Below are 14951 nucleotides of genomic sequence, written 5' to 3' on the forward strand. Positions count from 1 at the left end.
TGTAAATAGCTAAAAAAACCAATTTCATATTTGCTTAAGTACTAAGTTAAGTTTTACCTGTTGATATACTTCATTATTTTATCATTAATTTATCAATATAAATTGTTTTAACTGACAAAACATTCATACCTACTTACTCGGACTAAATGGTTTTGTCATCAGAAATCAAGGCAAACTATGTAAAAGCAAGACAACAAGGTATAGAGTACTGACAGCTGAATTCTCCATGGGATCAAGCCTTGTGCTTGTTTTTATCACACAGTAAGCATGAAGTAGCCTAACTTACTTTCAATAAGAGGTAAAACTACCTAGCAGTAGATAAAAGTGTGTTTATGCCTAGCTATAGCTATCAGCACTTTCACCTTGACCTTTTCTGATAACTATGTCCTTAGTGATACCAGTCTTCCTAGTTGCTGAATGCTGTTTATTCCTTTCCTCCCTCCCTGTAGGTGAGACTGTATCTTGTTTCACAATTTGGTTAGAGTTACAGGCTTAAAAACAAAACTGAAAGCAGAAGTAAATTCTCATAGCTTCATTTAATTATTTTTGGAGTTTTGATGACTCAATCTTAAAGTAATCTGGCTTCTGTGAAAGACCCACATTGAACTTTCTTACTGTAAGTAGGGTTTCCTTGGAAAAATAAGTTGAAATGCTGATATATTTAATCTACACCTTTATACTGGTATAACTTCATACAGTAATGGGAATCTTGAATAAGAGCTTCAGAGAACTAAGATAAGAAAGAGCACTAAGGATGTGTGTTTAGTTCAATGAACTTTAACCTTCGTCTTTACTTTTCAAGCAGGTAGTCGTAATTGTAGACTATTTGCTGTTCTGTTATATACCTTAAATAAGCTCTTATTTAGTTTAGTGCTTTCCATTCACTACATAGTTTGTTATATCAGCAGATTGTTCTAACTCAGACAAATATATTAATGAGTCGTCCTGACAGTTTTTTCATGTCAGCACACCCCATTTCACATTACAAAGATGTAAGCAAAGGTAGTGGCAGTACATATCTGTGCAAACAAAATCATCTTAATGAAATACACTTAAAATGCACCAGGTTGACTAAAGACATACTTTTTGTACCTTTATCACATCTTAATACCTAGGTATAATATTAGGATTGCAATGAATCTGTATAGTAATGGTATCTTGGGATTCTTAAGTCTAAACCAGGCACTTGCATGTGAGAGCAGAGGATTCTGTGATTTGAGGTGTGCTTATGTTTCAGCATACTAAAAAAAAAACCTGTTGAAAAGGTTATGATTAGGAATAATTAATGCAGCAATCCACAGTAAGGTCAAAAAGGCAATCTGCATAAACTTAAACAGAGTTGTATAAGCGAAAGCTCTCATCACTTCTGGGTAATGCCAGGCAGTACTATAAAGTCAATTATTAAGGAACTGAGCATCCTGTAGTAAAGCTGGAATGATAAAATGTTTTCTAGACACTTACTCAATAGCACTCTGTATGGAAGTTTAATAATGAGCATGTATAGAAGATAGATCCCAGAACTGAAGCAGCAGAATTTGAGGCACTCACTTCCAGAAGGGTTGAGGTACTTGAATTCTAACTGGATTTGATGCAAGCTGCAGTTAAGTCAGATCTTTAAAAATGAAACTCTCAGTCTGCAGGTAAAAACTTAGGTAAATACCTAAGAACTTCCTGAAACAAGCATTCTTTGGCTTAAGGTGCAGGGGCTAGAGGGATTAAGATCTTGTCTAAAATCATAAACAGAAGGCTACATAAAATTTGTAAGAGTTCAGGTGGTCTTAACACTGCTGAATTTGATGTCATCCAACTGACCAGCACATGCAGTTGGCTAGGTTCCAGGAATGCTGCCTTGAAATGCACACAATAGCTTGATTGTCACTTGGCTGCAGTTTTAACACATTATTATGCTCTGTTCTCTAAGGAGAAATCAAGATTTCCCGTAAACATTTTGAGGAAGCTTTTCAGAAAGTGAAATCTTCAGTATCAAAAAAGGTAAGATAAGCTTTAGGTATGTAGGATTCCTTACTCCTCTGGAAAGGATACTCTTTACGCTGGAACCTGGTGGGAATAGTAAAGGTTGCAGTATACTTGCATGTATTTCAAACTGACACTACCTGTTCCTGCATTAAACAAACCTAATGCTCTTTATAAGGTCAGAAATTGAAGTCTCTCCTTTCAGCTGCAGATGGTGCCTTGCATGTAGATAAGATTACCATGCTGTCGAGGTTATATTTTAGTATGGCACCTTGGACTTCTCACTGACATTCCTGGATTAATTATTGACTTGGACCTAACCTCTTAGCTGTGGAATATTCAGCTAAAAGTCAAGACCTTTAGAGTGCTCCCCATCTTGCCATCACCTTTTCCCCCCCTAGATGAATGTGACACCCAAAGATGCTCAATCATTTTTGTTACTGTGCAAAAAATCATTTTGAGATAGGACATAAAAGATGAGTGTTTTAACAGTCTTTTGATTGTTTGCATTTGTCAAGGAAGTTTATTTTAAAAGTTTCCTTATGACCTGATAAAAAAACATTTCCTCAATGACTGAAAGGAAAGCTGTTCAATCATCTCAATTACCAGAACTGCAAAGTTTATATATATAGGAATTGTTACTGCTGTAGGGCTCTCCTGGATAGGTCTCTGTGTTGCCAGGAGTGTACTGCAGCCAAAATAAACTAATACAGTCACTTTGAACACTAGCAAGAGAGAGGTTAACTAGTTAACACTTTCCTTTCATTGTTATTGTATGTTGATGGTCATTAACTTTTTCTGAAAGTTAGAAGTGATCTTTGGCACCAAGGCCCTTTAAAGATGGTACTTGTGGTTGTTTTCTTCCCCTTTGCTAATCACTAAGCAAACAGCTAAGAAGAAACAGCCACAAGAACTTAGAGATGTTTTAACTTAATGATCACTGAAGACATATTCCTTCCCATTAAAAATTAACCAAAAATACAATTCTGCATCTCAAAGGCAGCTTAAATATCACATCTCAGAGCCCTATATTTCAGTTACAGCCATCTGAAGAATCTTCAGTTAGATATTTTGAAGTACAGTATACTCATCTACCATTTCCAGATGCTACTTCCTACCTGCTAGACAGATTCAGTCTGACAAAAACTCTCCCTCCACACCTTACTATGAATACTGGAAGGTAAAAGCTGCATCTCACTGATTTAGTGCTTCTAACTCTTCTTTTCCCTCCCGTACATATCTCTGAGTTGTGTTAACATGCTTTTGGTTTCACCAGTTGAGTCAAGACAAATCAAAATAGGTTGTTCTTAAAGCTATGAACAGGCATCACATTCTGAAGTCAGTTATTTCAGTGCAAGTTAACATCTTTAAGTATTCTATTGCTCAAAATTGTCATTTAGAGTGACTATTGAAAAGTATGAAGGAATAGTTAAGTTAGATTATCAAAAGAAGATCCTGTTCAGTTCACTTTGCAAAACTAAATTGGGGAGTAAAGTGTCAATTCAGCAGCTGCCCAGAAAAGAGGCAGTATCTTAGTGAAGCTGTAATTCTGAGCCTAACATGGCAATATTAAGTACAAGAGCTCTTGCCAGAGGCACATCTGTTAATTACACACCATTGGTGACTGTCACTGGAGGACCTCCTTCATGAGGCAGAGTAGTGGGGTTTTGCCATATTTAGGTTTTTGTTTGCAAGTGTTTTAAAATACAGCTAAGTGGGTCATACAGCTGGTTTGTTTGACTTTAAATAACACATATAAAGTCACTTTGATACAGTGCATAATTTTTTACCATTGTCTAAAGCTTATTTTTCTTCTTGGCACTATTAGGATCAAATAATGTATGAAGAACTACGTCAGTCACTGTGCAGGTGATACATTTGGACAATCCCCAAGAAGCTTACTCTGCGTTGGTGGAGAGTTTGGCAATACCTGTGCAATTCCAAGAGACAGGCTGGAAAGAAACTGTGCTAGATCTCTCTGAACTTTCTAAACTGTACCTGGAAAAAGGTCATAATGACCTACTGCTCTTAACCATCTTTAACTATTTCCAGATTAAAAAACAGAATACACTTCCTGCTTATCATGTTTTTAAAAGTGAATGCTTTTAGTGCTAAAGAGCTAATACCACTCTTATAATTTGGTGCCCTTAATCAGGAAGCCCTCAAAGAGAGAGAGACCAAACATTCTGGTGTTTACACTGCTCAAATAGCTATTTTCAACCATAAATGAAAATAGCCAAGGTTGCAGGAAGGAAAACTCTTGAAGAATCACTGGGAGGACAGAGCTGGGCAATCAGACTGGGAAAGTGCTGCACCCTGTGTTACCGTAACATGAATCATGACTTTTACAGATACACTGGCACATTATGACTGTGCTGGCAGGTTTCTTGGACCTTCCAGCAGCTTCCTTCACCTTAACAAAAGAACTATCTACAGATGGCAAACTGTTTTAAGGTTACCTAGGAAACAGTAAAGTTTGGAAGTGCTACAATAGTGTAGTTTAACAGCCACCTAAGAAACATTTGAAACTGTAAGATTTATCTAGCAAGCTAATTCTTTATTAGTTTAACTGACAAGTCTGCAACAAAACAAATCTATTTTGAGTTTCTTAACTCAAGTGGGTTCATATCCTCTGGAGGAAGGAGAACAACTGGTTTTGAAACACAGGGTAAGAGCCTCAAGTTTTTTAAACACAAAAAAATTCCATCTCAGGAAGAGGTCAACTTTCATCATCAAACTGGGAAGTATATGAGTTAAGACAAAACACTGAAATGTGAAAGACATAGCAATTGATTTCTGAAACCTACAAACCCTCATGGATTTTTTTACCAGTGCCATCATTCTACAACATTCTTTAATCATTAATCTCAGTTCCTATCTTTGATCAGTCTTATGCTTAGTAAAAGCACTACAACCAGTCAAGGATCAGAAAAGGACATTTCTGCTAGCAAATTTCATAGTCTTAACTTCAAATGATACTTAAAGTAATGAAATTTCAGTGTAAACAGTAAAACAGTTTTTATAGCAACATTTATCCTGTAAGCATTCCCCCCTACTTTAACATACAAGATGGAGGTGATCATTTCATCTCCTACTTAAACCATAATTCATTTAAGCAAATCATCATGCTTTGCTGATCTAACTTTAAAACTGACCTTGCCTTGAGGGGGAACAGTGCCTTACATCTTTGATTCTTCTCCAAATTGCCATCTGACAGAAGATCTCACACATTTCTCCCCAGAAGTAAATGGAGGGTGGGGGGAGATAATTACAAATTACTCATCCCCACAGACTTGTGTTTTAAGAACACTGACACTCATGGCAGATTGTACTTACCACTGTGATTTTTGCAGAACATGAGATACTCCCTCTTCAGTGACTCAAGCTGTGGCCCATATGACTAACAGATGAAGTCCTTGCATATAAAAGAGAAGATCTGATAATTACAAGTAAATCAGGCTTGGAGAAATCCAAGATGAAGGATCATTATTTTATCTCAGAGTAGTTTCACTTGTGCATGTTCATTACTGTGAGGCCATGCAATTAGGACATCAGTTAAGTAACTAATTTTAATGTAAAAATCATACCTAGATGTCACGTACAGAGCTATACAAGAACCACCTATGTCACAAACTTCTTCCTCTTTTAGCTCCAAATCTACAACTTGACTTTTTTTTAACCACATTTCTCAAATGAAAGCTCTTTGCTTTATAGGAAGCTACAACTGTGTGGAAGCAAACTGTGAACTCTTAGTACAATAATACACTAAATTTACTTGGGTGTTTCAGAGTTGACCAATGCAAAGAACGAAGCAGGAGCCCCAAGAAAACAGTATATGGTATTTCAGATACTAATTTTGAAAGCATCACCCATTGTACCTTTAGATACAGTAATTGTAAAGGCCACCACTGATTTTACCTGCCTGTGGCACACACTGGTTTCAAAACCAACTATATAAAAAACAAATCAGGAATTAAAAAGGTCTAATTGTTATAAATGTTACCCTTTCCAGGCAAAAAAAATACATACACAAAATTAGTAACTTTCAAGGTGTCTGATGATCATTCTTAACACATGATGGTGGAAATAGGATGCAGGAGGGTTTGAATTTACAAGAAAATCAGAAGTTGAAAGGCAGAAGAAGCCAGACCAGTCAAGTGTCCATATACTGTTTGCTTACCTTGGCTGGGCTACATGTGTGTCAAGGAGCAGACAAGGGCAGGCAACTGAACTCTATTTGACTGTTTACACAAGAATGCACTGCACCTACACTGCTACTTTTTCTTGAGGGAAATTCTCCTAAGGCTATTGTACTTCTCACTGAAAAAACCAACTTGATAAGAAATAAAACGCAAGAGCCTTTGTACACAGAAGATGGGAGCTGCTTTAAGGAAGAAGTCTTTTCACGCAATACAGAGACCACTACTTTGTTCTGCATATGCAGCTACCACCCCTCCTGTCAGACATGCCTAGAGGAGTTTTTCACCTCTAGTCATCTTGTTTGTTGTGACAAGCTCAAGAAACTGTTCATCATGCCATTCTCCTCTCCCTTTTCCCGAGGCTAGCCACATATCTGAATCATAGTGATGATTCTGTCGCAGAGCATATTAGATGCTAACTTGAGCTTGGATGGGGGTAGAGGCAGTGCAGGGGAACTGTCCGAGAAGAAACACAGTCTGCATTCTTGGCTCAATAAGAAACTTTTTCAACATCCCTGTCCTTACTAAAGTCTTGGATAGCACTGCAGGCTTGATTGTGAAATAAGAGGATTTGATAGAGAAGAAATAATTGTGTACATGGAGTTGCAGGTTGCTATACTAAAGACACAGCTCCATGATTCAGACACACCTATTTGTCAGATTGTTTTCCTAGGACCTTGCAGAAGCAATCTTGGCAGACCCAGAAGTAGCTCCTGTGCTTTGCAGCGCACAAGCGAGAACAGTAGAACTTGTTTTGCCTTAAGTCTTTTGAGTCTCTTCAATTACAGAGCAGTACCCTTCCCAAAAGCTGTGTCTTAGACCACTGACCATGCAAGATCACTACCTGAAAGCGACTTTTCACCTGTTTGTCCAACAGGGTTAGAATGGCAGCCTGCAGTCTGTAGCACTGACATTATTGCTTGTAGAACCTCATCATTAAATAAGGAATTAACAGCTTCAAGTTCTACTGTTGCTGCCACACTACTTCATCTAATACAACAAAAAATGCTGAGGAAGAAAAGTTGAACCACTGAACTCATTACCTAACAGTGTCTATATACCTAGCACAGATCCAATTCTCAACATCTGTAGACTTTTAAGTGTGCATTTACATGCTTGCTGGCATGTAGAGACTTAACCAGACTAATTCTGAGACACAAAACTAAAAGTCTTAACTACTTTTCAGCTCACCTCTGGTTCCAGGTAGGAAGTCTTGCCCTGGATCTGAAAGCATGGAGCACTGTAGCCAGAAAGATGCACCCATTCAACACGTTAATTGTCACTCTTAATGGAGGAGACCGGTTCAACAGCAGAACAAGAATGCCAGAGGCAAGAGTTGTTTTGAAAGAGGAACACACCCACGCCTGTCCTGTGGGAAAACTCATGCCTAGTATGATGAGATTCCAGGATGCATTACTTATTCCACTTAAGCAGCTTCAAATAATTAGGGGCGTGTGTGTTAAAAGCCATGCAAGGCAGTTTATTCTGAAAACTAAGTTACTGTGAAAGCCCTGAAGGGGATTCAGAGCTCTGCACAATTTAACTGCAGCTAAAATACTTGGATGACATGTTTAACACAGCTGACCCAAAGTCAGCTCTGTTTCGACAGTTAAAACTCCTGGCTAATTTCATATAGAAGAGAGGTTTGCCAAACTGACAAACTAGCAAGATGCTTTACATAGCATGTAGAAAGGCCAAAGTTAACTCATTCCCATCTGAATAGATCTATTAAAACATTATAGTTGGTTTAACTGTTACTACTCTTAATCACAGGACCATAAAATTAATGCTCTTTAATATGTTCTTTACAGGTTAGTCAAAAGGTCCCTCCAACTTTCAGATAAGTGTTGCAAACATACTAACCTGTTTCTGCCAGATACATTCTAATAGCATTAAAGTTACTGAATTCCTTAAAAACAATAACTAATGATTCATATGTATGTCAAAAAATACTATTATTTGTGCCATGCCTTTGGACTAGATGCCACATTATGACTGGACTAAACTAGTCCATTTAGAATATATCAAACAAGTCAGGTAGTCTGGCTGGTCTTAATTCCTTTTACCAGTGGTTCAGAAATGCTTCTGACTTTTAAGGATGAAATTTTGCTGCCATACAGGTTAACTTTCAGATGATCTGCTTCTGGCAAAATCCCTACTACAAGTTAAATGCCACGGCCTCTTGTGTATAACACAGTAATTGTATGCCTAAGAACAGTCACCACCAGTGCTTGCAAGAATCAGGCCATAGTGTAGACACAAACTTAAGTCTCACTGGCTGAGATTAACCTAGTCCAGTAAATCTTCTCCAGTAGGCAGCCAGTAGCAGATGTCTCAAAAATTACAGCAAGCAGAGAACTCCCCACTATCCTGCAGCTTTTACAGTGAAAATAGTGTATTTATAATCACAGCTGGAAGGGAAGATCACAGAACACCTTAAAGCAACATCTGCAATTTTAAGTGAGAAATGGCAACTTCAGTCCTGTTTAGAAGCAGGAATCCACACTTGGACTACCTATTGGGAGGATAGTAACAGACATCAGGGATTACATGAAGTAGGTAACTAAGTCCAAGTATAAAATTTGACTTTGAACTCTAGTTATCATCAAGCCTAATTGATACTTCATTAAAACTTGAGCTTTTAGCCATAAAACTTTCCAGAGATTCGTTCCATCCTTCATCCAGCTATGTTAAGCCATCAACACTGAAGAGATTTAATTCCACCTTTTGCTTCTTAAATTGAGCAGTCATGCAGAAGTGGCTTAAAAAAAAAAAATCCCCCAAATGTATGTTCTGCAACTTAAGCCTATTCAAGTCGTTCAACCAAAGTTTTCCTTGAGTAGAAAGGAAAGGCAATGATTCTTTAGTTTGTCTATACAACCATTCAACAGAACAGGTCTTACATCTGCTGTAAAAATACCAAATTTCACTAAAACTCAAGTTCCTCAGTATAAGGGGACCAGTCAAAAATTCATCCAATATTACTTTAATATTTGCTTTTTAATTACATGTAAGAATACTAGATAAAGACTATTTTGTCATTACACTCTACCCTGAGCAATATGCTGGCCAGCTAGCATGTTTACAAAGTGACTTCATTATCCTGCCAGTAAGTAGCTGGCACACTTGCATACCATTTCTATGGCTTAGCCACAGGTAAGGGCCCCACACTTAAACAAAACACATTAAAAATAAGACCACAATCGAGCAAGGATTAAGAGGCACCAACATACTCTTGTCAGGCTCTCAGCTTCTTAAAAAAAAAAAATCCCCCAAAACACACCTAAACAAAATGCGTGAGTTGAAGGCAGCATCTAAAAATTAAGTTACTTACAGCAGACCAGTGTGGACAGCAGCTAAGACTTACACCTTCATCAAATTCCATCTTTGTAAGTGAACCACGGGGTCACCATTTGAGATTTAAGGGTGATTTGTAGCTATCTTTGGCTGCTTAAAGCCATCATCAGTGCATTAAATGATAGAAGGTAAATGCACTGCTCTGAGGTATGTAGAGATTCTTCAGTGTTCAGGAAGTCTATGCATTCTCAGTTCCCAATTTAAAAACTTCTTAAGCAGGAAATCTGTTATCACCACCTGTGCTTCCCCCACATTTTAGTATGCAAGAAAGGCAAGTGTGTATGTAGGGTACTGTAGGTTTAGGAAGAAAAAAAGATCATTTAGCAATGCTTTATGTACACATGACTAATATACTTAATAGTTTGCCAGACAGTACCTGTTTCAATTGCTTCAGTTTTCCATACAAGCTGAATTTCCAAATGAGTGTAAAAATGTATAGATTGAGCATTTAAAACCATGGCAATAGCAGAGACAGTTAGCACAAACCTAAACCTTTTTCTTTGAACACAAAAAAAACCCCCAAACTGTAACAAGACTTTCTCCATGATGAAAAACGAAAACCCTTATCAGTTACATTAAGCTACCCAATGGCTTAAACAACACAACTCTAAACGCTGGCTGCTCAAGCTATATGCCAGCACAAGCAGCTTAAACAGTAGGTGGCGACCCACAAAGCTGGTAATACCCTTGAATTCCCCACCTTTTCACAAGGAAGCCACACAAGCCATCTCGAAGATACCAGGTTCATTCTGAGAGATTGCTCCTTAGAAAACACAGAACTTTAAAGCAATGCTTCAAATGACACGTTACATATTTAAACAGAAAAAGACTTAAAACTTCTGTGCAAATTTAGTTCATCCACCCATAAGTTAGGAAACAGGTTCAACAGAAGGTTTACATTAACAAATTGTGTTAGGGTAGAATTAACAGGTAAGTACAGCATTTGAATGCTACAGTCATCTAAACAGCATTTTGTGGGCAGTGTACTACATTGAGAACTCAGTATTTTTTAAGAGGCAGGCAGGTATTTTACATAGATTTAACACCTGCTGAAGTAAATCCTGTAACAAAGTGATTTAGCATTATGTATATAACACTGATTTTTAGGCAAACATAGACACATTAAACCAACAAATCTGGGGACTGCGAGGAATGTTATAGCTGGTAGGAGCCTGCTACAAAATCCTTAAGGATGCATTGCTGTGTTGCTGTAAATCTTAATTCAGGACACTGGTGAACAGCTTTAGCAAGAGACCTTATAGCAGCCACTTTAAAGCAAGCAGACATTTCAAAGTCTTTTTTTGGTTGCCAGAAGTTTAATCTTGCTTCACTTCACCCTTTAACTGCCTTTTCATACGTGAATATGGGCTGATTGTGTCATCCATCACGAAGTCATATAGTACTTTTACCCAAGAGTTATATTGTGGCAGGTTGTCATAGTATTCAGCTGCTATTTTCTTCACCTAAAGAAGAAATACAGGGTTTATTTGCTATTTATATTAGCACTAATAATGAAACTTCACAATCCTTAATGTATAAATTAATACAGAACACTAAAAGTCTCATTTTAGCTGTTAAGAATCTATAAGGAAGGCAACTAGCACCACAATATGGAAGTTCCTTGAAGGAAAAAGCTACTCCCTGGTTGTTAAGTAAACATCGTGTGAAACTTTTCTATTGAAGCTAACTAGAACAAGCTGCTAGCACTTGAAGACCATTCACTGTGCTACCTACAGAATGATGCAGCTCACAAAAGTACTTCGGTTGCAGTGGGTGATTCAGTTCAGTGCTGACTCATATGAGTTATCAGCAAAAAGGATGCTTTATGTTCTAGGAAGAGATGTTGAAACACAGCTGTTTTTACATGTAGCTTCAAATCATAGCACACAAGGAAAAAAAAAGCATCTTATTTCTGAGGTACATCTTGTTTCTGCAGACAGACATCAAAGAACATATATAAACCACTTCCAAAGACTTTATTCTTGGATGTACATGCTGACTACACAACTGTTATAATCTAAGAGAGACGGAGTTTCAGTTAGATATCCCCACTGATATTTAAGGCCAACCACCTAAAGACTTAAAAACCTGAACAAAACAAACCTGATTTTTCACTAAATTCCATAGCTTTAGACAGAAGAAAAATATTAATCTGTGTAAGCCACAAACCAGCCCAAGATACCTGCATGCCTGCTTTGGAGCTGAAGATTTCTTTTGATCCATCATCCCACCGGAAGTGTGATCACAGTGCATCTAGCCACTATACTTTTATTCAACAGTAATTTTACCCAATACCCCAGCTGGAATCAAGTGTTCAGTTACTTCAGTGATCTTTAGCACACAGCATAGCAGAGTCCAGTCCGATCAAATTAACTACGCTTCTAAAAGGCAGCTTCATTCTTTTATCAGAGCTGTGGATTAACAGTCCTATAGCAGAGCTGGGTATTCACCTCTGCAAGTAAGTACTTGGAAGAAAATTCATCCCCTACTTAAGTACTGGCCCAAGAAGTGAAATGCTGGTTCACCAGCACAGATCTCAGTATCAAAGTGCGTTAAAGCAGCTTTGGCTGCATGTGAAAGACTAAATCTGTGGATAAGAAAAATCATCTGTCTCTTTCAAAATCAACAAAGCCCACAGAAAAGTCTCAGCAAAGGAGTTATGGAACTTAACCACCCTGCTAAAGTAGTGCTGGAGTAGTTATTTCACCTACACTGCCACCAACAGAAACAACAATCAAGCTTATACTCCAAAGGCACAAGCTTACAAGGTATTACTATCAAGTGCAGTAACAAAGCTACAAGACCAACACCACAGCTGCTGTCAAACTGCAAATTTAGTGTCTGATTAAAGGCATTTTCCACTGATAAAAGCCACTTTTGACTGAAGATGAGTTTTAGGCTTAACCCTGGAAGCCTGTGTTCCCATACTCCAACTGGGACACACATACAGAAGGACAATTAAGCTCCTGCTTAAAAGCCAGCAAGGACTTGGAGAGGAACTTAACTGAAAATTCCCATCTGCTCTCATGTGGAAGGCCCGAAGTCGCAGCTTTGAAGCCCAAGACTTATTTAGGGTTCAAAGGCTCTCATTAGAGGAAACAGCTGCTCCAAACTAGAAAGCCAGTAAACATATGTCACAGTACAACAAACAGCAGCAGTACCTCAGACCCTCTCTTTTCCCCATCAGAGAATGACAGTGACAGAAGAGACTGAAGGATAAGCATGCATAAGAATACTGTCCTTCAGATTTCAAAGACAGAGCCAACAAATCTGAAGTTATTTGCAACTTCTTAACTAGTTTCTGAAGAAATCAGAAGGCTGGTTGTGATTAAAGAATACTCAATTAAGTGCACAACTTAAGACACACATTTCCTCCCCTCCACTTTCGTGGAAGAAACTGTGGTTAGGTTAGGAGACCACTGAAATTATAAATAACTACCCCCTTCATCACTCAACTTGAAAATAGTTCTTTGTTCTTGTTTGGGGGTTTTATCTCCCAACTTCCATTCTTCTATCAGTGTTCCACTCAATTTTCAAGTTAAAGTAGGGCTTATTTTGAGCAAAAGTAATAACCTCGGAAGTAAACTTACCAGTGGAAGGCTCTTGCCAGGAATATTAGGGAAGTCATGATGTTCATTGTGATAGCCAACATTAAAAGTGAGCAAATTAAGTGGCCCATAGTAGGAATAAGTCTCATGTCCTTTCAAAAACATGTAATGTTCAGCTATGAAGTGTCCTGAAATTGGGTGCAACCCAAGTCCAAGTACTGAACCAGCAAGCATGTAAAATATGGATTTAACTCCCCATAAATAATATATCACAACATCAAAGGAAAGTTGAGCCAACAAATTGATTATTTCAAGTCGAGTAATAGGTTTGGGATTGATGCAGAGAGGTCTAATCGCATAGAAAAATGGCTGAAGAACAATCCATATGAACTTCCTAAAACGGGTGCAGAAAAACCAGCCTTCAAAGTTGGTAGGAATGTCTACATCAATTCCATCGCCTCCTAAATAACGATGATGATCCATGTGGTATCTCTTGAAGGATATGGAGTATGGGAGGCCAAGAGGGAGGTTGGCAAATATCCCAAACCATCGATTCCACATTGCTTTGCTGTTGCCAAAGGCACTGTTGTGGGAGATCTCATGAATTGCCAGAGTCATGGAGTGGCTAATACAGCTTCCAAAAATGTATGCCCAGAAGATTACCCATTTCCAGTCCAAGTCTTTAACTAGGTAAAATGCAGTCAACTGCGCAAGAACCATCAGCACAACCACCCAGATCAAGTTGTAGTCTGGCTTCATCAACGCTTTAATCTCTGGATGCTTCGCTAGATGGGAAACAAATCAATGAAATAAAGCAGTTGTTTAGAAGCTCTCCTCACAACCAACTACCCCAATTAGATTACAAATGCAGATATAGCCATTCCTTCCCTTCCTCCCACTTAGGGCTGTCTGCAAACATAATGAAAACCCACCAGCTTTCCACTTGTGACATTTATTGCAATAATGAATCCTTTCAAATTATATCATTTTCGCGTTTTTCTGTTGCTCAGAAATTAGACACGTACGTGACAAGCATCAGTACCACCTCAGGCTACCCAGAAAGGAATAGCTTTCAACTGACAACCCACCAGCAATTCAGAAGGGCTGATTTTGGCCATCTCGCTTGAAAACGCGGTTAGTCACCACCACTCCTGGGTGCCGCGACGACCTCTACGCCCTGCACACGAGCTATTTATACCGACCACCAGACACGTTATCAGTTATTCAGCTCGCTTCCTACCGCACGAAGGGCTCCGCGGAAGCGGGCGGCTCCGGCAGCGGGCGGGGAGCGGCCCGCAGCCCCGCAGGGAGTGAGGGGAATCGCACCACCTGCACCGCTCCGCGGCTCTCACTTCGCTGCTCGAAATGGAAGCCCGGGCCGCCCACCCTACGTCTGGGGCTCGGCCGCTGTTTCCGCCGGCAGCGAGCCGCCCCCCGCCTCCTTCTCCTTCCCCTCCCCCGCCGCCAAGGTGGCGGCTCCCGCCTCCACAAACGCGGCGGGCGCCGCTCCCCTCACTCGGCCCCGCCAGGCTCTGGTCCCGGCCGCACTCCTCGGCGCTCGCCAGTCCCCACGCTTCAGGCTCCTCTGACGACCAGCGGCGACGGACGGGCCCTCCGCACGGCGCCCCCCGGCGTAGGCGCCTGGCAGCCATTTTGTGGGGTGCCCCCCGCGCCCCGCCACGCAGCCAGCGGCAAGGAGCGGCAGCACCGCCGCCACCTCTCCTCCTCACCCAGGATCTCCTTGCGGCGGTCTGCATGAGGCTGGTCCGTGTAGACCCACTCGAAATCCTCTCTGGCGACGGTGTTACCCATCTCGGCAGCACGGCGACCCCAGCCCGCTCCCCCGTACCCGCCCTACCCAACTGCACAGCGT

The 14951-nt window shown here is 39.8% G+C and overlaps 2 protein-coding genes across 11 annotated transcripts in view; one reads left to right on the forward strand and one right to left on the reverse strand.

The window, feature by feature from the left end:
• Positions 1-4786, forward strand: part of NVL (nuclear VCP like) — a 44326-nt gene extending 39540 nt beyond the window's left edge. For 4 of the 5 annotated variants that reach the window (XM_080616953.1, XM_080616954.1, XM_080616956.1 and 1 more), the window contains 2 exons: positions 1922-1992; positions 3803-4786. In XM_080616953.1, coding sequence (XP_080473079.1) covers positions 1922-1992; positions 3803-3847 — 116 coding nt within the window. In that variant the 3' untranslated portion in view covers positions 3848-4786. Of the gene's footprint in view, positions 1-1921; positions 1993-3802 lie in introns of those variants that run through there. The other variant, XR_013956735.1, reaches the window with a different exon arrangement.
• A 193-nt stretch (positions 4787-4979) lies between these two features.
• On the reverse strand, positions 4980-14951 carry DEGS1 (delta 4-desaturase, sphingolipid 1). Of its 6 annotated transcripts, none has more exons than XR_013956737.1 (4): positions 14809-14951; positions 13121-13863; positions 7365-10993; positions 4980-5389 (listed from the first exon to the last, which is right to left on the reverse strand). XR_013956737.1 is itself a non-coding variant. In XM_080616959.1 (3 exons), exons 1-3 carry the CDS (start codon positions 14888-14890, stop codon positions 10847-10849), a joined length of 972 nt encoding a protein of 323 aa, XP_080473085.1. In that variant the 5' UTR covers positions 14891-14951; the 3' UTR covers positions 5811-10846. The 6 variants fall into 6 exon arrangements, 2 of the variants coding, with proteins under 2 accessions (XP_080473085.1, XP_080473086.1); XR_013956738.1 differs by lacking the exon at positions 4980-5389 and having other exon boundaries at positions 5811-9821; positions 10231-10993; XR_013956739.1 differs by lacking the exon at positions 4980-5389 and having other exon boundaries at positions 5811-7537; positions 9508-10993.

Source organism: Psittacula echo (assembly GCF_963264785.1).
Source record: "Psittacula echo genome assembly, chromosome: 4".
Classification (NCBI taxonomy): Eukaryota; Metazoa; Chordata; class Aves; order Psittaciformes; family Psittacidae; genus Psittacula; species Psittacula echo.

Bases quoted from the DNA above. Each gene is read 5' to 3' on its own strand.
- DEGS1 (XM_080616959.1), bottom strand. From the start codon at position 14,890: ATGGGTAACACCGTCGCCAGAGAGGATTTCGAGTGGGTCTACACGGAC. The intron at 13,864-14,808 runs GTGAGGAGGAGA...TTTCCCATCTAG, and splicing joins CCGCCGCAAGGAGATCCTGG to CGAAGCATCCAGAGATTAAA. The intron at 10,994-13,120 runs GTAAGTTTACTT...TTTCTTCTTTAG, and splicing joins CTGGCAAGAGCCTTCCACTG to GTGAAGAAAATAGCAGCTGA.